Source organism: Garra rufa, chromosome 3 (genome assembly GCF_049309525.1).
Source record: "Garra rufa chromosome 3, GarRuf1.0, whole genome shotgun sequence".
NCBI classification, from domain to species: Eukaryota; Metazoa; Chordata; class Actinopteri; order Cypriniformes; family Cyprinidae; genus Garra; species Garra rufa.
This window is the reverse complement of record NC_133363.1, coordinates 19,304,715-19,324,339: the sequence shown is the minus strand read 5'-3', so window position 1 is coordinate 19,324,339 and position 19,625 is coordinate 19,304,715. Positions and strand designations below refer to the sequence as shown.

General features: G+C 37.4%; 1 protein-coding gene across 1 annotated transcript in view; it reads right to left on the bottom strand.

Annotated features, from left to right (window-relative positions):
- Positions 1–392: 392 nt before the first annotated feature.
- The window catches only part of sema4f (sema domain, immunoglobulin domain (Ig), transmembrane domain (TM) and short cytoplasmic domain, (semaphorin) 4F), a 79,984-nt gene continuing 60,751 nt past the window's right edge, over positions 393–19,625 (bottom strand). The window contains exons 3-14 of the mRNA XM_073835812.1: positions 15,453–15,512; positions 13,575–13,673; positions 13,175–13,286; positions 12,791–12,910; positions 12,513–12,667; positions 12,080–12,261; positions 11,817–11,958; positions 5,356–5,578; positions 5,137–5,246; positions 4,833–4,969; positions 4,687–4,730; positions 393–3,340 (exon numbers count right to left, since the gene is read on the bottom strand). Of these exons, the coding sequence (XP_073691913.1) occupies positions 2,571–3,340; positions 4,687–4,730; positions 4,833–4,969; positions 5,137–5,246; positions 5,356–5,578; positions 11,817–11,958; positions 12,080–12,261; positions 12,513–12,667; positions 12,791–12,910; positions 13,175–13,286; positions 13,575–13,673; positions 15,453–15,512 (2,154 nt within the window). The 3' untranslated portion in view covers positions 393–2,570. The remainder of the gene's footprint in view (positions 3,341–4,686; positions 4,731–4,832; positions 4,970–5,136; positions 5,247–5,355; positions 5,579–11,816; positions 11,959–12,079; positions 12,262–12,512; positions 12,668–12,790; positions 12,911–13,174; positions 13,287–13,574; positions 13,674–15,452; positions 15,513–19,625) is intronic.

The following is a 19,625-nucleotide window of genomic DNA, read 5'->3' as shown; positions in this document are numbered from 1 at the left end:
TTTCAACACAGAAAAGCATTGAATTATCAACATTGATCCAATTTTATTTAGCATTGATTTTTCAACCTCAACCAAAATAATGATTCTGATGGAATTTCAACATTGAATCAATGTCACCTTGCTGTAATAACAGAGGCAAATGACTTGAACGTTGTCACTTATAAAGTTGTTTACTTTTTGCAATAAAAAAAAAACTCAAATAATCTGTATTTTTAAATGTAAATATTTTGGGATGTTTAAAATGAAATAAACAGCAGGCTATTTTACAATAGCTTACTGTGTGTGTGTGTGTGTGTGTGTGTGTGTGTGTGTGTGTGTGTGTGTGTGTGTGTGTGTGTGTGTGTTAAGATCCGTCAAAGTTTTAACTGTTTAAAAATGATCAAAAAACACTGTTTTGAGAGGTAGTTTTTCTTTTATTCCAAAGAGCATCACAAGGCATTCACACATACAGCCATTCTCACAAACACATTCAATAAACGTTTGAAACACAAATGTACATTTATCTTCATTATATATAAATTATAAAAATAGAAACTTAGAATACAACATATCTGTACATTAATTAACATACTTCTTTATTCAGAATAAACAACAAAGAGCATGTAACAAATGATCTGTTATTTTCAATAATATTAACATAAAACCATGTGAACAAGTTTAACTACAGCAGATTTACTATGGTACACTGAGAGGGTTGAAGGTTTATTTTAATCTATCACTATCATCTAAAAAAAAAAGATCAGGACTTTGTAAATGAGGAGTTTATTATGTTGAATGTACCTGTTGTCAATATTTTATTGAGTGCTGACAATGAGATTTAGAAGACAATATATATTGTACATAATCCAGAGTGTTACCTTTACTTTGACATAATGTTACAAATATTTAAAAGGAAAATACAAAATAAATAAATGGAGAATGTGAGCAGATCCAAGTTATTCTAATGAAAAAAAGGCAGGAAATGGCATTTAAATGTGGTCCAAATGTGGCAGAGGGACTGATTGACACTGTTTGAACCCAACTCTTCCCCCTCCCCCCAGTCCCCACCCAACAAGTGATGAAAAGAGAGAATAAAAAACATGTTTTTAAAGATCTTACTCCCATTTTCTTTTATATTCACAGATATTTACATACTCCTGAAACAGACATCATTGCGGCTACATATAAATAGAATACTCTTTGTACTAGGTGTGATTTAGGTTAACCTGTAGCCCCTCATCATTGTATTACAAATCTTTAGCTCTTTATTCATGGCTACTTTGTATCATGCACTTTACTGGGGATAAATATACCTTCAAATGAGGCACATTCTCTGTCCTTAAAGGGTAACTCAAACAATCAATAATTATGTCAAAAATCAATCCTTCATTCTTCATTTCCATTTTGATGATTTCCTTGTTTCAATAAGCATTCATGCTAAACTATATAAAGCGAAATCCATCATCTTGTGGTCCTTTGTCTGTGCAGATTATAAAGAACAGAACATGCTACATCTGGTCCCATACGGATGGCAGTGGTCTGACTGCTTCTCGTGACACCACAAAAAACTGCCAGCCCCATTCCAGAGAATTACAACTGCCTTGTTCGGAATGTGACTGATTTATTTTGCAGTGTTCAAGTAAAGCCCGATTTTTTACTATCTACTATCAGTTCACAGGTCTGACATGCTCTCTCCTACAGGAGAAACTGATAAATTGTTTTGTTACTCATTTTCTCTCTTCATTTAAAATTGGGCACTATAGGTCATGACCGAATCATGGTCCCATGACGCCCCTTGGCACATTCTTTGGTGGTCCATTTCAGTAATTTTTTTCATATATCCTACACCAAGGGGCCCAGGAAGTCAGCTTGTCCTATGCTCTGAGGGCACCTTTGTGCCCCTTTTACTAGCAGGGACCCTACAATCCAGCCCTGTCATAGGCCACAGTACCTTCATTAGCAGTACTCAAACCACTTTATCTGTAAGGCAAAAATCATGTTTACAGTATCTCCATCAATCCTTCATTATTTGCCGTTGTGAAGCATCAATCACAGAGGGGTTTTGTACTAGAAAGCCCTTTTTGGTGACACATCAGATTATTTTAGTTCAGTAATGGGGCCCAGAATGAGCAGATTCTTCCTGGCTTTGAGCTGCTCTGGGCTGTGGACTGATGATTCCCCTTAAAAAGACCTTTTGGACTTTGAATCCTCAAAGAGGAAACAGACCGAGAAACTACAGAACTACACACACAGATGCACAGACTGTGTATTTATATGGCTTTGAGAATGGTAGTGCCTATTCGTCTGATCAAATACATGCAGAAACGGTAGGATAGACAGATCTGCACAGCATGTTATGTACACAGGAGTGAATGGACTGGACAGTGATGTAATGGAGTAGTAGAGGAGCATCCAGCAAATGCAATTTTTTTGTTTGTATAATTCTTTGTGCAACTGCGTATGTTAAACGTATATTTGGAATGTGTATCAGTTTCTTTGATTGTCTGATTTCCTCTTCTCCTCCAGCCCTCTATCTGTGTTTGTGAACCTTTCACAGAGTTTAGTCTCAAAAATCCCATGTCTGCCGGTCTTCAGATAGAGCTTTCTTCACACTGTGCCAGAGGTGCTCCTCTTAGACAAGGCATCTTAGATAACTCTTCCTCCATCTCACTTAGCCCATCCCCCAATCCCTCCTCCTCACCATCTGGTCCTGCCCTTTCTCTACCATCCAGCTCCTCTGCTAGATTCACAGCTGATTCTTGCAGTTTCAGTCCACTGGAGTTGGAGTAAATATGCCTGCCACTGTGCCCGCCCGAGTGCATATTGTGTCCGTGACCGTTCAGTGTCCCGTTCCTTTTCTCAGTTAGAGGAACCGCCTCAGACAACAAACTGGCACTGCTTGGAGACTGTGGTGTGTCTGTAGAAGGAAGCAAGTCCCGCCCCTTTTCCAATGTGGATGATGAGTGCCCACCCCCTCTCATGCCGCCTTGCCGTTTGTAAATTACAAACAACAGTATGCCACCCACTATAAAACCGACAACAAAAAAAATGATGTGCGAGGCCAGGAAGTGTCGGCCACCTGCAATGGCCACGTTCTCTCCCATGCTGGGGTTGTCAAGGGTCAGCTGGTACTCTGCTCTGCGACAGGGTGGCTGATCTCTGCCCACTTCATCACATAGACACACATAGGTGCCCACACTGTCTGCCATGACATGCACCTCCAGGTCATAGTTGTGGCGGCGAGTGTGACTATGCAGAGGATGGTCCCAGTGGCAGGGACGGGGAGACACTTGCACGCAAGAAAGCAGGACACGCTGACCATTTTCAACTCGCATTTCAATTACAGGTGGGGAGCAAAGATCTAAAGTTATAGAGAAAAAGTAGAACACAATTCATTAGCTCACAATTAATTTTCCATTCAAAAATGTAAATGCCAAGGACTTGAATGATGGCATGATTTAAAATGATGACAAAGCTGAATTTTCAGCTTTAAACGTATACACTGACACTCAAAAGTTTGGGATCACAAAGACTTGTAATGTTTTTTAAAGAAGTCTCTTATACTCATCAAGGCTGAATTTATTTGATTAAAAAAAAACAGAAAAAACAGTAATATTTCAAAATGCTATTACAATATAAATTAATGTTTTTTTATTTTAATATACTTTAAAATAGAATTTATTCCTGTGATGCAAAGCTACAATTTCATCAGCTGTTACTTCAGTCTTGAGTATCACATGATCCTTCAGAAATCATTCTAATATGCTGATTCATTATTAGAATGGTAAGTGTTGGAAACAGTTGTGCTGCCAAATATTTTTTTGGAACCTGTGATTCTTTTTTTTCAGGATTCTTTAATGAATAACACGTTGAAAAGCACAGCATTTATTCAAAATATAAATCTTTTCTAACAATGTAAATATATGCTATCACTTATTATTAATTTAACACATACTTGGTGAATAAAAGTATTAATTTCTTTCAAAAAAGAAAGAATAATAATGTACTGGTCCCAAACTTTTCAACAGTAGTGTATATTGTTAGAAAACCTTTCTATTTTAAATAAATGCTGTTCTTTTTAAACTTTTGATGATCAAAGAATCCTAGCGTTGTATCACAGGAATAAATTACATTCGAAAATATATTCACATAGAAAAAATATTTTTAATTGAAATAATATTTTACAATATAAGTTTGTTCTACATTTTTGATCAAATAAATGCAGCCTTGATGAGCATAAAATGTCTTTAAAAACCATTACAAATCTTAACTGATCCCAAACTTTTAAGCGGCAATGAATATGTACATCTTTAATTGTATTTATAGCCCTAATCAAAGGTTATTTTTAAAAAAAGTATTATCTACTTTGCATTTAGTTAAAAGCAAATCATTGTCTACCCAATATTACAATATAAGAGACTTATAAAGATAATAAAGATACAACACAAACTATGCTTTAAGAATAAAGACATAAACATAAAATAAATAAAAACAAATGTTTTCATTTTGCATCTCTAAAAATGCATTTATTAATTTAAAGTTTTTTGCTTTTAAACCTTTCAGTCTGCTCACCTGAATTGATGGTAAATGTATTTACTGTAAGATTATTTCTAGTTCATAAACACTGAGAGATAAAATGAGTGGCTATCATGATCGACAGCATGCCACAGGTATGGAATATAGATATTAGGTAACTGTCAGACTTACCTTCACCTTTGTTGCATTGCCTGACCAAATCTTCTTTATCATCCCTGAAACATAAATGTAACTGTGTGATGACAATGAACAAATTAAGACTTAATCTGTATGTTCTGATATGCTTCTGTGTGAATGAGTGTATGTGTGTGACATACGTCATTATAGCACAAGCTCCCTCTTTATGCCTCCATACACAGCCAAGACGTGCACACACCTCACAGGTAGAGTACAGAGAACAATTCACTATGGGTATCTTCACCAGAGAGAAAGGAGTGCCCACCAGAGCCTCACCCTACAGCAAAGAGACAGAGAGGGTTAGTTAATGGAAATTACTAGTCCCTAAACCATAGTTACATGATTTAGGAGTAAGGCTAAATTTATGAATTCAGATTGAAGATACAGTATTCTTTTATTTAACAAAACAGATCACATTAAATAACATAAAAACTGTGTTATTACTTTGTATAGCAATATGTTATTCACTGGCTCCTGTGCAGAAAACAGAGGGACTTCTTCAATAAGATTTGCATTTGGACCAACTACAGCGACTTTGTGCAGCTCTCCACGATCTATCAACACATGCACATGGATATAAAAGACATGATGATTAAATGATTATTGATGATTATTAAATGATTGGTTTTTTTTTCTTCATTTTTTCAGTTTAATTAATCTTACCTGTTCCAAGGTGCAAAACAGTGGTCATGTGTTGCTTCAGGCCACTGGAGGCCATTGTTAAGGTAACGGCAAGTTTAGTGTATGTGATGCCATTTCTGATCATCAGGGGTGCTGCCACCACACTGTTCTCCATTAGCGGGTGATCACGCACGAATGTCAGCACTTTATCAGGCAGTTTCAGGGAGGACTCAAAGCCCTGCTCCTTCAGAGCACTATTCAGACACTGAGAGTTATGAAGGAAGAAAGGAAATAGATCATTAAAAATGTAAGTAATGATAGTAAAAACATAATGCTAACAACTGGTTATTACTGTGTGTGTGTGTGTGTGTGTGTGTGTGTGTGTGTGTGTACCTGGTATTTATCACATTATGGGGACCAACTGTCCCCACAAGGATAGTAATACCAGTAGATTTTGACCTTGTGGGGACATTTCTCAGGTCCCCATGAGGAAACAGGCTTATAAATCAAGCACAATGACTTTTTTGAAGGAAGTAAAAGTGTGCACAATCTCCTGTGAGGGCTAGGTTTAGGTGTAGGGTAGGTGTAGGGCCATAGAAAATACGGTTTGTACAGTATGAAAACCATTACGCCTATGTCCCCACAATTCACAAAAACAAACATGTGTGTGTGTGTGTGTGTGTGTGTGTGTATTCAACCACCAAGTTTTTTTTTTTTTGACTGGAAATGACACAGGCTTCTCCCAAAAAATAATAAGAGGATGTACAAGAGGCAACATTGTGGAAAAAAATGCTTCTCAGCTTTTATTTACATTTGAACAAAAAGTGGCATGTCCAAAACTATTCATACCCTTTGCAAACTGTCACAGTCTATGGGAAAATCCAAAGTTCTATACCATTCCAAATAGGCCAAGCTGTTCTAAAGCATCCTAATTACCCTGTTTCATTGGGAACAGCTGTTTTAATCAACTCAACAGGTGAAAAACAGTAAAATTCCTTGACTAAATGCTCCAGGACTATGTGAGTGGGGGAAATGGTTATCTGATGTATTTATAACTGCATTTTAAGTGGTACGTGATCCAAAATCACAACATCATCGGTGAAGTGAGTACCAATCACTACAATAGAATTGCACTCTATGTGTCTGCATGTGCTGTAAATATAATAACACACAAACTAAATCTACTGTATAATATTATTATATGGTATGGTACAGTATGGTTCTAAGTTTGCAGTTGGTTTTGCTGAGCTGCTGTGTGGTTTGTGTTTTTTAGCTCTCTGTGATTGTAGCTTTCTGGAGCTTGTTTTTCTTTAGAAATCTCTATCTTATTATTACTCTCTGCTGTTTAAAGTAATTAAAAACAGCTTTACTCCTAACAGACTTGTGAAATTATCCGTCACACTAATCTGACCGCTCACTTTACCTGTTAACCGCGACTGCAGTGGGTTAGCTATTTAGCTTAGCTATTTAGCTTGCCACTGGCGATTTGCATTTACATTCACGTTCTCTACTCGCGCCTACTACCGCTCCCCTTTCTCTCTCGCGAACCGTTTCACTTTTATTCCACAACCACGATTTCCAACAAGTTAACATTCAGTTAGCCGATCACGATTGCGAATCACGATTCCTTTTACGTCCTATTCACTCCGTTGTTCCTCCTCACATCCCTCTCTTGAAGAGTTCATCAAAACAACAGTGGTAAGTTGGAACCATTCAACAAAAACGGAGAGTAATGGCTTCTTCTCTTGCTATTGTTGTCTGCACAACCTGCCACATGTATAGCTTATCTATCTCTGTCGGCAGTGAGCCTTCTACATGTGATAAATGCAAGGAAATAGCTAGGCTGACAGAGAAGATTTCAGAACTAGAGACACACATCCAAATTTTAATGGAGGATAGTAAGAATGTGAGGGACTTAGATACGGCTTTGGATGTGACTAGCTTAGGGAGACATGCAAATTGTTCGGTTCCGGTAGTTACAGCGCCCGTGCAGCAGGGCAACTGGGTGACTGTGAGACGGCATAGTCGCGGGTCAAAACACCACCTCTTCCATTTTGATCAGAACATCAAACAGGTTTTCCCCACTCAGTGAAGCACCCACTGAGAAACCTGATGAAAGTTCTCTAGTAATTGTCGATTCTATTGTACGGAACGTGAAAATAGAGACTCCAGCCACCACAGTCCAGTGTTTACCGGGAGCCAGAGCACCTGACATCTTGGCAAATTTAAAAGTGCTGGCTAATGCTAAACATAAATTCAGTAAGATTGTTATTCACGTCGGCACTAATGATGTTCGACTTCCCCAGTCAGAGATCACTATAAATAATGTTAAAGAGGTGTGTGAACTTGCAAGTACGATGTCAGACACTGTTATATGCTCTGGTCCCCTCCCTGCTTACCGTGGTGACGAGATACACAGTAGACTGTCATCATTAAACGGTTGGATGTCAAAGTGGTGCCCGCGAAATAACATAGGTTTCATAGACAATTGGAAAAGTTTCTGGGGCAGACCTGACCTGTTGAAAAGAGATGGTCTTCATCCCTCCGGATGTGGAGCATCTCTCTTATCTAGAAATATGGCACATAGTCTTAGAGTTTGCACTTGACTAACTGGGGCCCAGGTCAGGAAGCAGACAGACTGGCTAAACCGACCGTCTGCTAGCCACCTCACGTCACAGAAATCAGTTAATTCTCAGCACATAGAGACCCTTTCACCTAGATATCACACTATAGAGACTGTGTCTGTTCCCCGAGCTAGAAAATACAATAAACGTCCAAAACAATGTAAGAGTAACAATTTAATTGATGTTCAACAAATAAAAAATGTATATAATACTGAGAAACAAATGATAAAGCTTGGCTTATTAAATATCAGGTCCCTTTCTACGAAAGCACTTTTTGTAAATGATATGATCACTGATCATAAGCTAGATGTGCTCTGTTTGACAGAAACCTGGCTAAAACCAGATGATTACATTATTTTAAATGAGGCTACCCCCCAAAATTACTGTTACAAACATGTGCCACGTGTAAACGGTAAGGGGGGAGGTGTTTGCACATTTTATAGCAATATGTTCAGTGTTTCTCAGAGAACGGGCTTTAAGTATAACTCGTTTGAAGTAATGGTGCTCCATATAACATTATCCAAAGAATCAAGTATTAATGATAAATCTCCTGTGACGCTTGTACTAGCTACTGTATACAGGCCACCAGGGCACCATACAGACTTTATTAAAGAATTTGCTGATTTTCTATCCGAATTAGTGTTGGCCGCAGATAAAGTCTTAATAGTGGGTGATTTTAACATCCATGTTGATAATGAAAAAGATGCATTGGGATCAGCATTTATAGACATTCTGAACTCAACTGGGGTTAGACAACATGTGTCAGGACCTACTAACTGCCGAAATCATACTTTAGATTTAATATTGTCACACAGAATTGATGTTAATGGCGTTGAAATTCTGCATAAAAGTGATGCTATCTCTGATCATTATCTAGTCTCGTGTATACTCCAGATAACTAAAACTGTAAAACTAACTCCTCGCTATAAGTACGGTAGAACCACTTCTACCACAAGAGACTGCTTTGTAAGTAACCTTCCTGATTTATCTGAATTCCTCAGTATACCCGATAGCTCAGGAAAACTTGATGATGCAACAGAAACTTTTGACTCTCTTTTTTCTAGCACTTTAGATATAGTTGCTCCTCTGCGGTTAAGAAAAATTAAGGAAAACAGTCCGACGCCGTGGTATACTGAACACACTAGTGCACTGAAAAGCGCACGACGAAAAATGGAACGCAGCTGGAAGAAAACAAAACTAGAGGTTTTCCGTACAGCCTGGCGTGAATGTAACTTATCTTATAGAAAAGCATTAAAAACTGCTAGATCAGATTATTTTTCATCTTTCTTAGAAGAAAACAAACATAACCCTGGGTATTTATTCAATACAGTGGCTAAATTAACAAAGAATAAAGCACCAACAGGCGCTAAATTTTCCCAACAGCACAGCAGTAATGACTTCATGAACTATTTTACTACCAAGATAGATACTATTAGAGATAAAATTGTAACTATGCAGCCATCTGCTACAGTATCACATCAGATATGCTATAAATCTCCTGAGGAACAATTCCATGCATTTTCAACTATAGGAGAGGAAGAGTTGTACAAACTTATTAAATCATCTAAACCGACAACATGTATGTTAGACCCTATTCCATCTAAGCTACTAAAAGAGGTGCTTCCAGAAGTCATAGATCCTCTTCTGAATATTATTAATTCGTCACTATCATTAGGATATGTCCCCAAAACTTTCAAACTGGCTGTTAATTAAAAAACCTCAACTTGATCCCAATGAATTAAACAATTACAGACCAATTTCAAATCTCCCTTTTCTCTCAAAGATACTAGAAAAGGTAGTGTCCTCACAATTGTGTTCTTTCTTTGAGAAAAATGGTATCTGTGAGGATTTCCAGTCAGGTTTTAGACCGTATCATAGTACTGAGACTGCTCTTATTAGAGTTACAAATGATCTTCTCCTGTCATCCGATCATGGATGCATCTCTCTATTAGTACTACTGGATCTTAGTGCTGCGTTTGATACTATTGACCACAGTATTCTTTTAAATAGACTTTATGAAATTATGTTGGCATTAGGGGTAGTGCACTGGCTTGGTTCGAATCGTACTTATCTGACCGGCATCAATTCGTAGCAGTGAATGACGAGGTATCATATCAATCACAAGTGCAGTATGGAGTACCTCAAGGCTCAGTTCTAGGGCCATTACTTTTTACACTTTATATGTTACCCTTGGGAGATATCATCAGGAAACATGGTGTTAGCTTTCACTGTTATGCTGATGATACGCAGCTCTATATTTCTTCACGGCCCGGCGAAACATACCAATTTGGAAAACTAACAGAATGCATAGTTGAAATAAAAAATTGGATGGCTAGAAATTTTTTACTGCTAAATTCTGAAAAAACAGAGGTGTTAATTATTGGACCTAAAACCTCTGCATGTAATAACCTAAAACACAGTCTAATACTCAATGACTGCTCTGTCAATTCGTCGTCATCAGTCAGGAACCTAGGTGTGCTATTCGATAGCAATCTTTCTTTCGAAAGCCACATTTCTAGCATTTGCAAAACCGCATTTTTTCATCTAAAAAATATATTCATCTATTTAAATTATGACCTATGCTCACGATGTCATGCAGAAACGTTAATCCATGCGTTCATGACCTCAAGGGTAGATTATTGTAATGCTTTATTGGGTGGTTGTTCTGCACGCTTAATAAACAAACTCCAGCTGGTCCAAAATGCAGCAGCTGAGTTCTTACTAGAACCAGAAAGTATGAGCATATTAGCCCGGTTCTGTCAACACTGCACTGGCTCCCTATAAAACATTGTATAGATTTCAAAATCTTGCTAATTACTTATAAAGCCCTCAATGGTTTAGCTCCTCAGTACTTGAGCGAGCTCTTATCATATTATAGTCCCACACGTCCACTGCGTTCTCAAAATTCCGGCAATTTGATAATACCTAGAATATCAAAATCAACTGCGGGCGGCAGATCTATTTCACATTTAGCGCCCAAACTCTGGAACAATCTACCTAACACTGTTCGGGAGGCAGACACACTCTGTCAGTTTAAATCTAGATTAAAGACCCATCTCTTTAACCTGGCCTACACTTAATACATTTCCTATTCCAAATCCGTTAAAGGATTGTTAGGCTGCATTATTTAGGTCAACCGGAACCAGGGACACTTCCTATAACACCTGATGTACTCGTTGCCTTAGAAGAAGAATGGCATCTACGCTAATATTAGTATCTTTCCTTCTTATTCCGAGGTCACCGCAGCCACCTGTATCCAGATCAGACGGTCACTGCAGTCTCCCGGATCTAGTCCGGATCTAGTCCGTGCCCATCAGCACCCAGAGATATCCTCTACAGCCCTAAATGTCAGCAGAGACCACATCAACTGGATGAGCCCCAGAGACAGATCATCAGTGAAGACCTAGACGGCCATCGACGCAAGACAGCGAAAACCAGATTCCTCTCCAATCTGATTTTGTGGCAACTTGGAACTCTTGCATCTACATTAATATTAGTCTGTTTGTTTCTTATTCCCAGGTCACCATAGCCACCAGATCCAGTCCGTATCCAGATCAGATGGTCACTGCAGTCCCCCGGATCCAGTCCAAACCAAGAGCAGATGGTGGATCAACACCTAAAGCCGAATGTCAGCGGATACCGTGTCAACTAGATGAGCCCCAGAGACAGATCATCAAGAAAGAACTCCTACCCTAAACTGCCACCAGCACAAGGCCATGGGAACCACATGAGTCCTCCCCAGTTTGACTTTGTTGCAATATGGAACTTTTGCATTATTATTGACATTTTACTTTATTATTTTAATACTGTAAGGTTGCTTTGACACAACTTGTATTGTAAAAAGCGCTGTATAAATAATCTTGACTTGCAGTTGTATACCTGTCCTGGTCGAGGTGTTGGTATGGGCTCTGGGTTAATCCAATTCTCACAGGTCTTCTTCAGCTCTTTAAAGGGTCCATTCATCACCTTAGTGATCTCCTCCAGACTGTACACACACACGGCTGACAGCTCCTCTCTTTCCCTGCACATCACACATTAACACAACAGGATGAACACACAAAACAGCAATCATTGATAAACGAAAAGCAAAGAAATAATTAAAAAAACAACAAATGAACCAGAAAAGAAACAGAACAAAGTACCACTGTGAGGTGAATATGCCATAGAAGTGTGTGCTGCTAGGGTCTCCTGGCTGGTGCCGTACAGTGAACACATCAGTCAGAACGTTAAATCGCTGTCCACTTGCTCGATCCTCACACACCAGCTGGGCCTTCAGAAATGTTGTCCACCGCCTCTGCAGAGTCTTCATACCACCTACATCAGACTAGAAAACAGAGAGACCAAAATAGATCAGACATGCTAGAAAATAAATGATGAAAAACAGACAGATGGCAAAGAATAGAAGAACTTTATGACTGAAGAAATCTGAACTCAAGTGGAACAGTGCAATTGGATAGCATATCAGCTGACACAGAACTACTGTACAACATCCCTCTGAGACAACAACCAAGCCAAACCATTAAAAATGGAAACTAGAGAGACTAGACAAGAAAACAGACCAGCTCTAGTTCCTACCTTGCAGACTCTGGCGACTCGGGGCACTTTGACCTTGGTGTAAAGGTCATATTCTTTAGCTACTTCAGTGAAGAAAAAGTAAATTTTGTCATCTTCACCAGATGGATTGTTCTTCTCATCCTCTTGGATGAAGGCAGAACTGACAAACTCTGGATCTGAGTTTAAAAACAGGCAGGAGTCATGAAGAGTGTGGTTATAAACAATCTGGGTGTAAATACACATTTAATTTTGGCTTTAATGTGTAAATGTCTGGGTGAATGGATTAATGAGTGTCTTACCACTAAGCCAGTTGATTGATTGTTCAGTGCGGATACGTTCCTGCTCAATGCCTGTTGCCCTGGAAATATCATACATTGTGCCAAGGAAGTTACTTGTGGCAGCAGTGTAAAGAATCCCTCCTAAAAGAGAAAGAGATACAGGGAGGAAAAACAGAAAATAATTTTTAATATGTTTTAAGCTTATGTTATATATATATCCCTGAGAAGGGAACGAGCCCTTGCATCATGATATTGATGCTATGGAAATGCCTTTACCAATCTTGATTAGATACGGAAAACATATGACGGTGTTAAAGGGCTCCTTATAATTAGCTTTACCAGGTACAAAAACAATAGATGTCACAATTCGTATACCCTTATTTAGAATAAATGTGTGTTTCATACCTGCCATGACTGCTGTGTAATGCTGGCTGGGCTCAAAGGGGCATTTTCCCTTCCCCGTCTCCATCTTCATGCTACCATCTTCATGTTTCTCCAGAGAGAATGAAGAGATGTTCTAAATGAGAAAAAGAAGAAAGATAAATGGAATTACTGTCTGTCCTTCAATATTTCAAAAATGTGCTAAAATTAGATGAAGAAGAAAATGTATTAGAGAGAGGAGTACATACTTATAGTCATATACCACAGATGGAAAACCATTCAAAGTCAATCATTCTGAGGTTAATAGGTTTATTGAAGCATACATGTGTATAGCTGTCTTATTTTGTGCATTTCTTTTTAATTTTCCTACTTAAAAATATGACAAGACTTGAGTCAGTGTAGTTGTGGAAGCACAGAGACTTACAATAAACACACACTGGGGGTCAAAGGCAAAGGTCCCACAGGCATATATGTGTCCATCACCCAAAAACTCCAGCAGACGGACGTAGTTCTTGCAATCGTCCTGTAAGGGGCAGCAGAGTAAGGTAAGACATACTGTGAGACAAATAACATATACTAGTTTACTATCATAGGGATTTTCTTTTATGTGTTAAAATAGAAAGCAGATATTTTAAATTGTCATAAAATCCCTATTTTTGTGTATATTTGATGTATTGTTGATTAAATAATTGTAGCCTTGGTAAAAGACTTCTTTCAAAGCTTCTAAGTTATATGTTACAATATTACAAACAAAGATATATTTAAAATTTCAAAAGCAAACTAATTTACATTTAAATAGGAATTACAGTCAAGGTCACTTGCAGCTTTCATTGTAATCATTTGATTAATGGTGCAAATGTATAAGACTTTTCAATGATTAAACAAAACATTCTAGGCCTTTTCAGAATGTCTCATATCTTAAGAGCACTGATACTTTTCACAACTTATGTCAGTGGCATCCAGTCCTGATCATGTAGGGCTACTGTCCAATTAAACACACCTGAAAGTGATCAAGGTCTTCAGGATTACTAGAATCTATCAGGTAGGTATACGTTGGAGCTAAACTGTGCAGGATGTTGGCCCTCTAGAACCAGGATTAGGCACCCCTGACTTATGTGAATGTGTCAAAGGTGACTTTGAAACCATTGCTGAGAAGAACACGAGTGTTTCTGTATCAATAACAGTGATTGGTAACCTGAACCCCAATGGGCTGTATCTGAGACCCACAGGCATTTTCTACACTGAGACCTCCCCCATCTTTTATCCTTCAAAGGGCACAGTTAATCGGTAATAATGATTGACATTTCACAATATAACTGATATGGCACACAAGAGGTTTTCGTTCACAAATACATCCTGACTATCACATATGCCAGGCTCTAATTTTGATTAAATCCAGTTGGCTTTATTTTAAAAGTTTAAATTTCAGTAGTAGACAGACCATTAAATACATCAATAAAGATTAATGAGAGACCAGCCTGCATCGATTCAGAGTTTTCCATGTGGTTTAAACAAATGTAAATGTGCTAGAGAGAAAAAAAATTAAATATCTAAGTATTTAAATGACCAGTCGCAGGTCTCCAGGGTCAGTTAGCTCACTCCTTCAGATCCCTTTCCTTCCCTTTTTTCCCTTCTCCTAAATTCTATCACGACATACCTTTTGTTTGCCTAATCACACCCTTTCTGACCCTCCCCCATTGGGGCCTCAGCCCACTTGTCAATCACCCAAAGGCCCCACCCCCCAACAACGTAGCAGTGAATGCTAACCACAAATAAGTGAGCTCATTATCTCTCTCACACACACAATCGCCACATGTGCCACTCTCTAATAACAGAAGGACAGAGAGAATAATATACACACATGGAATGATATATTTAATTATCATTACTAACATATAACGTTTAAACGTTTAAAATTAATTTTAATTTTGAATAACAGTGTTACTTTATCTTGGTAACCTCCCTGTTACTGGACACTTTTACTTACAGAATAAATTATTCATTGCTTACTGTGAATAGTGCATTTCTACAGAGGCATCCGTAACTGAAAATATTTGGTATTGCACAATGCTGCATCAGCGAAAGGTGTCAGTGAAAGTGTTACTACTATAATATTGGTCCAAAAGTGCTAATGGAACCTTTAAAAATATTCTTAATAATAGACAAAGCTGGAAAATTGTAGATTTTGGAATAAAGATCTTTTCTAAACCTTTCAAAAGGTTCATATTGTTTGTTTACTTGCTATTGAGTTCTTTACATCCCCCCATGTTAAGCACACAGACCATACACCATATGAGTTTACCTCTGTTTTCCCCTTAGCAACACAAGATTTCCTCTTTTCTTCTGGAACACTCCACTCAATCTACATAAATATTGAGAGAGAGAAAGAGAGAGAGAGAGCACAGTTAAATACAGAGGATTATAACACTCAAAATTTGTGTTCAGTACCAGCAAATGTTATTTACTTATTTAGAAATAAAATATATTAATACATTCAGCTAGAAACTGAAAATAACATTTGTAGTCATTTACACAATATTAAACAACAGATTTTAAAAGACAGTTCTCATAAAAAGATAATTTGAGTGAACCTGTTGTGACATATGAATTTCAATTCTCAGTAAATGATAACGCAAATCTTAACATTTTCCTCAGACAAAGCTATGACTTGGCTTTAAGAGTATAGTATACACTCTTAAAAATAAAGGTGCTTTACGATGCCATAGGAGAACCTTTTTTGTTTAAATGGTTCCATAAAGAACCTTTAACATTTGAAGAACCTTTCTGCTACCCAAAAGGCTCTTTGTGGTGAAAAAAGGTTCTTCAGATTATAAAAACGTAAGAAAGAGATGGTTCTTTAAAGAACCTTTTAAAGCACCTTTGTTTTTAAGAGTGTAGTCTTATACACCAGTGGTTTTTAACAACACTGACTTTACATCTTCATTATAAAACATGACTTAAACTGGCCTAATTTTTTTTCCATGCAAATATTGTGTTGGATTATAGCAGGCATTGAATTCAAAAAGGTTGAAAACAACTGTTATAAGGTGCAGTCACATTAGTGAAATTTGGACAACATTTTTGAGGTTAATTCTTTATTGTCAAAGTACCTATTCACGGCTCACCCAGAAGCCAAGCTCACCAATCAAGCCAAGCTACTTTCTGTTGGTCAATGTGGCAAATTTGTGTGACCAGCTAGAACTTGTAGCGAAATCTGTGTGCACACACTCTTAAAAAATAAAGGTGCTTCACGATGCCATAGAAGAACCTTTTTTGTCTAAATGGTAAAGAACCTTTAACCATCTGAACAACCTTTCTGTTTCACAAAAGGTTCTTTGTGGCAAAAGAAGGTTCTTCATATTATAAGAAGGTAAGAAAGAGATGGTTCAATCAAAATGAAGTATTCCAGAGAGTGCGTAAAGAACCTTTGACTGAATGGTTCTTTGTGAAACCAAAAATAGTTCTTCCATGGCATCGCTGTGAAGAATCTTCTAAAGCACCCTTTTTTTCTCAACAGTGCAGAAATCTTTCACACTCACAAAAACTGCCATTCCATTTTTGGAGTTTGACAGACCCTGGTCACTGTGTGGCCATCAATATTCAACAAAATACAGACTGACAGACTGTATGTTTTCCTGCCTGCTCTTTGCGCATACCAAATATTACATAACTGACAAAATAAAAACAGACATTAAAATATTGACGTAAGATTAAAGGGACAACAAAGTGTTATGAGATATATTAAACTAACAGTGCAGAGACTGGTTGTCAGAAAAAAATCAGTCAAAATATTTAGTGTATGAAGACAAATAGAATCTTTATATCAATAAGTCAATAAGTATTTGACCACAGAATGCCATGACTGATCAATCAAAATCAAGTATTCCAGAGGGCTGTGTAAAAATACTGTATATTGAGATTCTATAATTTAGTATTTCCACATCTGTTACAGCATCTTGGTCTTTCTACTCACATAATTAAATAATTTCAAACCAAATCAATATTTCATGTCCATTTAATTATTTATTTATTTAATTGGAAAATTACACCCCTTTGGGATGGTACAAAACCTGATTATCTTTTTATAGTGAATTATTTGTTTTTTTATTTTACTGACTGGTTGTCTGTATATTATGGAAATGAGGTTATATTAATATGTTCTCAAAGGGGTAAAACATATTTTAGAGAGAAATTCTAACCCCCAAAATCTAAAACCACTTTGCTTAGGGACAAGATTGTACATTTACAGACAGGAAATGAGTTACCATGATAATAGTGCTATGATCTCACCACAATTGCTCTCCTTAATTTTAATATCTAATATTACATGATACTTCACCGAGTAATTTTGCTTCCAGACAATGAACAGTGCAGATGGAGGTATGTTGCAAGCATGGAGGCTCTGACACATTCATGTGTGCTTGAGGGTAAATGGACGTGAAGCCACATTACAGTGTGTGATGAATTTTGACTCTGATGACAGGAGACAGTGAGAGATGGATGCTGGGGGAAATGGGAGGGACGCTGGGGAGGGTTAATTTGGTTAGAGAGATGCACTAGCAACCAGGGATGAGATCATCTAGTTTAGCTTGATGAAAAGCAGTGTATTGAATCCAGTTAGGCTGTCTGTTATGATGACTGTATGTGAGTGTGTTGGTGTGCTGTTTGGATGCTGTTATTTGGCACAAAGGATTTTATGTAATGATTTAGCTAATTTTATCTTTCCACTTTAATTAAATATTATTCATTATGACAGTTAAACAAACACAAATGACCCTTCGCTGGGAGTTTGACTGAGAGGCGATCTGACCAATCATAACACCAAATATGCTATTTTGTTCAATAATCAAACCAGACAGGAGAGTATTTTAACATTGGTGGACTTGAACTTTTAAAAAAATTGTGTGTACTGACATATTTCTGCGGTTGAAACAAGACACCTTCTGATGTTTATGCATGTTTATTTTGTGCTATAACTAGAGGAAGAGATGATCATGACACATTAAAGAGCCACAAAACAATACTTATTGTTTCAATTGTTAAATAATTGACAACATTTGAGAGCTGGCACTTTGTTTCATACCAAAAGTAACTTGCTCTGTCTTGTCTGTCGGCGCATTGTCAGCGTCCTCTTTGCTCCAAGGTCAAATAAGGTCCAAATTTGTTAACATAAATGATGCATTAGGTGTCATGAGCTAACAATTAATAGATTTAGAGATGTATAAATTTAATTTTCTTCATAATACAAGTAATGTTAATGTAAATAATGCAACTTTTAAAAACTTATAAATTAGTATTAGTATATGTAAATTAATAGAGTTCTGTAGAGATTATGTGTTTTTGAACTCAACTTCTACATTTGAAGCCTAAATACAATCAACAGAAGTAAAAAGCTAAAGTTAGGCTATAAAACAATCTACAGAACGATTGAATATCACCACAACTAAGCTTCTTACATCTCTTTTGGTCTTTATTTAAAATCAATTATTTAAAAAATCAATTATTTAAAGTCATAGTTATTTATATAGCACTTTATACAATACACATTTTTTAGCTTGAGTTAGATTGAAGGAGCGAGAGTATAAACCCAGTATAAATACAGCTTGAAAACAACAAACTAAGTAGATTTAATGTTATGAATGCATTTTTTTGTCATAGAATAAAATGTGAAAATATCTTGAGCTTGTGTTAACCACAGACCTTAATTTAGTGATTTGATTTAACCAAAAAAACTTTTAAAAAAATCATTAACGTAGGGAGAGTGGATCCGAAAATGCAGAAATGCAAAGGCATTTCTGGGTTTTAGAAATCATTCACTTTATTCTCTAGATCAGGGGTGGTGAACTTCAGTCCTGGAGAGCCGCAACCCTGCAGAGTTCAGCTCCAACCCTAATAAAAACACACCTGCCTGTAGCTTGTTAGCAACTCTTCAGACTTTGATTAACTTGTTCAGGTATGTTTGATTAGGGTTAAAGCACAACTCTGCAGGGCTGCGGGTCTCCCGGTCCAATGTTCGCCACCCTGCTCTAGATTAATAAATGCTGTAATTCATTGTTAGATCAGTTTTAGTTCATAATACCATTGTATTAAATCCAAAATTCTGGCATGAAACTCTAGATGGCACAGTTCGATAGGTCTAACTCAATCTGATATCAATATCACATGGCACAGCTGATTGGTTCTCTCCTGTATTGGTAGCCAATGAGCTTGCTACTCAAGATTCAAATATATGACCAGTGCTTGCTGTAGCAGTTGCAGTGAACTTCAGAAACCCTCCACCTTCCCCAGCTCCACCTGTACAGATCTGCTATTGAGGGATCACATATGCTACGGGGGTTATTCATATATGTGCAGTAGCAGTATTTCTTACATGCTCACAGCAGCATGTTGTGGATGTATTGGCAGAAGTAAGTCTAGGTACTGGCCCAGCAAAAGCTGCGTAGCAGATCTATTCTGCCAAGACCAAACACACTAA